Source organism: Anopheles aquasalis, chromosome 3 (genome assembly GCF_943734665.1).
Source record: "Anopheles aquasalis chromosome 3, idAnoAquaMG_Q_19, whole genome shotgun sequence".
NCBI classification, from domain to species: domain Eukaryota; kingdom Metazoa; phylum Arthropoda; class Insecta; order Diptera; family Culicidae; genus Anopheles; species Anopheles aquasalis.
In genome coordinates this window covers 18461596-18466595 of record NC_064878.1, presented here as the reverse complement: position 1 = coordinate 18466595, position 5000 = coordinate 18461596, and the positions used below count along the sequence as shown (strand labels likewise).

The window sequence follows — 5000 nt, the reverse complement described above, 5'->3', positions numbered from 1 at the left end:
CCTTCTTGCTAGAATTGCCCTTGCTCCAGTATGCCGCTGCCGCTCGGTTGATTTTGTAAAGTCTGTTCACTTTCTAGTTCATTGTTTTGCCTTATTATCCGTTTCTAATCTGTTTTCCCTTCGATATCCACCGCAGAGACTATACCGTTGCCCCCGGCTTTACGCTCTCGAAAGTGTTCACCATTAAACCGCTGCTAAAGCACAACAAACACAAACGTGGGCTCGCCCTGGACGGTCAGCTGAAGCACGAGGATACGAATCTAGCGTCGAGCACGATGTAAGCATATGGCCCCCGGTTCCCTTTCCCCCCGGAAAGCGGTGGAGAGTGCGAGTAGCGCACTGGACGGCGGAGAGGTAGCTGTAGAACTGTGAACTCTTACCTTACTAATGGAGACAGAATGGAATAACATGGTGGCTCCGTGGGCTAGCCGTGGCCCTCCTCTATCGCGCATCCATTCTCGTGTCCGGTGGCATTGAAAAGAAAATTCTTTCACCAAAGGAAAGGAAACACCTTTATCACTCTAATTTAATGACATCAACGGCACCTGTCCGGTGCTGCCGAACTGGCCTGTTTGTTTTTATGTTCTTCTCTTTTTTAAGCTATGGTTGATGGGTACAGGGGAATTAGATTTTATGTACACTCTCCTTTTTGCTAATCGTCAATGTGTGTCCCCGGGTCGGGCTAATGGATAGATTGGAAATTTTCCACTACGTTTCTAATCAATTTTACAATCTCGAGAGCGAATGCTATCAGCCTGGTCCCGTTTGATCCCCCTTTCTTTTCTAAGACCAAGGAGCAACTCTCCAGTCACACGCTTACGAACCTAATGTTCCTAATGGAAATCCAATTCCTTTTTGAATGCTAATCCTACACATAGAGATGGTGTGCTTTCGTGTTTTCCCCCTCAATGCTTTCTTTTTTGCTTATCAACCGGTAAATATGTTAATCAAAACGCCTTCCACGGAGAAGACGAAATCGAATTCGTAGAAACATACCTCTACCGAGCGGACTCTCGCCTTCAAACATCCTGTTAGCCAGTTGTTCGAGCTTCATTAGATTTCCCCCCATTCGCTGTAGTCTGTGGTGTTGGTTTGTTTGTTACTCTCTAACGCCTCCGTTGGCTTTTGCCGGAACATGTGGCCCACGACGTGCCAACTAACCCGTTTGATGTCGTGCTACTACTGGTGGTGGTGGTGCTCTCGTTTGCTCTCGTGTGTAGACCTTTGACCTCACCTGGGAAACCTACCGTCGTTCGCTTTTGAAATCTTTATTGATTTGTAACCCTGTCCGACACACAGTCCTCTCAGTTTCTCTATCAGGGATCAAGCGTTGCCCAAGATCGATCGTGCTGTTGTGCACGGCACGGAGGCAGGACATACAGGGCACGAAACAACAAGCGTACACACGGCACGACACGACACGTGGTGATTAACGCCATTACAGTAAATTCCCCACACAGTGCCTCCAGTTGTCGGTGTCGCCGGTGTTGAACGAACGAGCCCCCGTTCCGATGTCGAGCATACGAGAGACCGTTTAATACCAACTTCCAACATGCGTCATAAGGACCGCACGGAGCAGCGAAGCGGCAAGGAGCGAGCACAATTTAGAAGCAACTTCCCTTTTGCACATCCGCTGATGACCTTCGTCTCTGGCATCAGGATGATGATACCTTTTGCAATTGTTCACAATCCATATCTCGGTGTGTCCTTGGCATTCCCTTTCTCTCTGCAGGGGATATTGCTATCGAGCGAAAAGTACAGTTTTCTTCCTTCCCTTCCGGACCATGCATCTAAATTGCTGGTTAGCGTAGTGACGTGTGGGGGTCGTACTGGGTCCCAAAAACCACCGCGCTCACCAAGGCAATCAATGTCAGTCCGGATTTGCCCTGGCTGGGGCTCGCCAATCTCGTCCGGAGTTTCAAATTCGGATCCCCCCCCGTTCATCCGACACTATCGTTCAGTGTGTGCGTCTTTGCCTGTGTCTGTCTGCGTCGGGCAATCAAACTGGATAGCCGCGACCACACGACCCCGTCTAAACCCCCTTCGTGACGAACGTGCGTGCCGCAAGTCATTAGCTTTCCGTTTCCGTTTCCACTGGCACTGGATATATCGTTTCGTGTGGGCAAAGTTTCAATGTCTTTTGGCGCCACAAAGTTCGCCGCACGTTCCACTTCGACAGACGTAAGTTGATGGCGCGACGGCGGCGTCGTCGTCCCGTCGTCGACGGATGATGATGTGGTAATATCAAGTGACTTGTTTTATGTTTAAGCAGTTTGATATACATTTCCTGTCTGGTGTATGTGTTTCATTACCAAGCGGCGATGGTGATGAACCGTGGCGAGGCGAGGCAGAAAACCTTTAATCTATTTTCGCCAGCAAAAGCTACCAGGCGTCTCCATTACGGAAGTACGTCGGTCATGATGAGTGCGTCTCATCATGAGCACTAGCAGCAGCAGAAGAAGCAGCAAATTTCCTATTTACTTTTGAGTGTCCCAAATTGGGCTCACGCTGGCTCCGCTAATAGCAGGGAGGTAGTGGCCAATCAACGCAAATGATGCCACCGGAAATCAATATTTTATTATTCCTGTGAAGTGATAGTAGTTTCGCCACCAACACACCAACAACCACCCCGGCCAACCAACCATGGAGGAACATCATCATACTTCGCTGGCATGTGGTGTTTGCATGTGGGGACAAAGTCTGGTGACCGAGGCGCACATGGCGCTCTGGTGTTTGGTGACTCATGAAAGCCGAAAGCTACCGACACAGACACATACAGTAACTAATCCATTTCATTCGTTTCTCTCTTCCCGTTTTTTTTTTCTTCTCATTTCACGATATGACCACAACACACAACAACTAATCCACAAACAAATGTGTCAAACACATCCCCGTCTTCGCCCCCCCCCCCCCCCCCCCCCCCCCCCCCCTTTTGGATGCCCTCTCGCTGTATATTGTGGTGTAAAATGATTAACTCAAATGCCTCAAAACCGGAAACACCGTTCACTCGCCGCGTTTCGTCTCCCCATCCCGCGGTGTGATACTAACTCTCTGGTGTTCCTTCCCCTCTTATCGAACGCGGTCACGTGCGTGCGTGCATGCGTGCGTACCTGGTTTTGTGTGAACAATCCGTATCACCACCGCGCACCGTTTCGTTTTACTACCACCACCTTCGTTCCGCGATCGTGCACCAGGGATGGATGCCAGGTCGCTCCCGGGTTCACGCTATCGAAAGTGTTTACGCTGACACCACTGCTGGCCAATAACAAAGACAAGTGGGGCCTGGCACTTGATGGGCAGCTGAAGCATGAGGACACCAATCTGGCCTCGAGCACGCTGTAAGTTGTTGATTGTACTACTCACTCTACCTCTCTCTCTCTCTCTCCCTTTCCTTTTCTCTTTGTTCTATACCTTTATGTCTCACTATCTCTATCCCTCTCTTCCTTTCTCTGTATGTGTGCGTGTGCGTCTGTGTGTATGTCTGAGTGCACGTGCGTTTATCTTTCCCAACGCAAAACACTACCCTTTCGCTTCCTCCCAGCGTCAATGTTTGTCCACGAGTGTCTGTGTCCCTCATCCGGCGACCATGATTTCTGGCGCCTGCCGTCTTTTTTTTTTTTTGCAATTTCCAACAAACAAACCCATTCGCTCCTCAGCGCAAACCACTTACACCGTGACACCGTGTCCTTGTGCCACTCCCGCTGCTTGTGATGTCCTGTCACTGTCCTGTTGCTTCGCGTTCGCTGTTCAGTGTATTAGCATTTTCTTTGTGCTCGTTTGTGCTCGCCCTCATTCTTGCACCCGCCCATTTCCAATTGACCATTTTGCACTCATTCGCACGGGTGGTGCTGGTGGTGGTGGGGACGATGAGGTCCAGTCTGTGTTATCTTGTGGCATTCGCATGCAATTTACACCCTTTCACCTTCATTCGCTTGGTTGCATTACGCATTCCCGGGTCAGCAGATGCTGGCCAATAGTTGTTGCTGCTTTTCACAATTAGTAGCACATTACTGTCCAGTAATGCGTAACTTATTCCATGTGCCATCCTTAGATTATCTAATTCCTTCAATAATTCGAACAAATAAAGTTTTTTTTCTTTAGTCTTATACATTAAAAAAAACATAAAGTTGTCGAATTTGATTGCAACAACAAAGGTTTATGGCTTTGAAGGTTTCAATTTGGATTTGGAACATCTTTTGAAATGTCAAAAAGGCATCAAAAGCAATCACGGACTGTTATACGTTAAGTGCTGCGTCTACACGTGCAACTAAATGCATAGCAGCATCTTTGAAAGTTGTACGACAAATTGATTGTTTGTAAAAAATATTCTGCTATGAAAACTCTAGCGATGTTGTGAAGATTTGTTTCGCACCATAATTGACTTAATCATTTTCCTCAGTAGCACATTTATGTAAAAATACGATAGTTATGCGTTTTTTCTATAGATTAGGTAAAACTCATCATTATCATTTCAATTTTTTTAGCTTCGAATACTCCCCGAAAGCTGGAACCCTGCCGTGGTCGGCCAGCCATCGACAATGAAAAATTATGACCGAAAAATGGTGCCTCGTGGTAGCTTTTAATTATTGCCAAACGCGTTACCTGTGTGCCGCTTTCCTCTTTTCGCGATGTTCCGCCTGATGTTGGTTGTAAGAACGACGAGTGGTTCATTCTCGCTGTAGAAGACTACGGCACCTTCACTACGATTACCACCGCCAGTCGGTGGTCTTGTTTAGTGTTTCTCTTTTTTCTTTCTTTTTATTAAATTTTCATTCGCTTTTCTCGCTTTTCATTGTCTGTCAGGTCGGTGGCGGGCCCAACCGGGGCAGCCGACCGACCTGTCATCATTCGTTTCGCGTGGAGCGCGTTTGTTTGAGGTTGGCAAATTCTTAAGCGAAGGATCACGACAGCTTGACGTCGACAAATTTTTCTTTCGCTTCCAAAGGAAGAGAAAACCGACCAGACGGGTGGCGAGTTGGCCGTATCCGGAGTTCCGTGAG

The 5000-nt window shown here is 47.9% G+C and overlaps 1 protein-coding gene across 6 annotated transcripts in view; it reads left to right on the top strand.

Annotated features, from left to right (window-relative positions):
• The window catches only part of LOC126579031 (beta-arrestin-1), a 49808-nt gene that overhangs the window by 37453 nt on the left and 7355 nt on the right, over positions 1 to 5000 (top strand). For 5 of the 6 annotated variants that reach the window (XM_050242234.1, XM_050242233.1, XM_050242235.1 and 2 more), the window contains exon 7: positions 3195 to 3338. In XM_050242234.1, coding sequence (XP_050098191.1) covers positions 3195 to 3338 — 144 coding nt within the window. Of the gene's footprint in view, positions 1 to 136; positions 278 to 3194; positions 3339 to 5000 lie in introns of all 6 variants that reach the window. The other variant, XM_050242237.1, reaches the window with a different exon arrangement.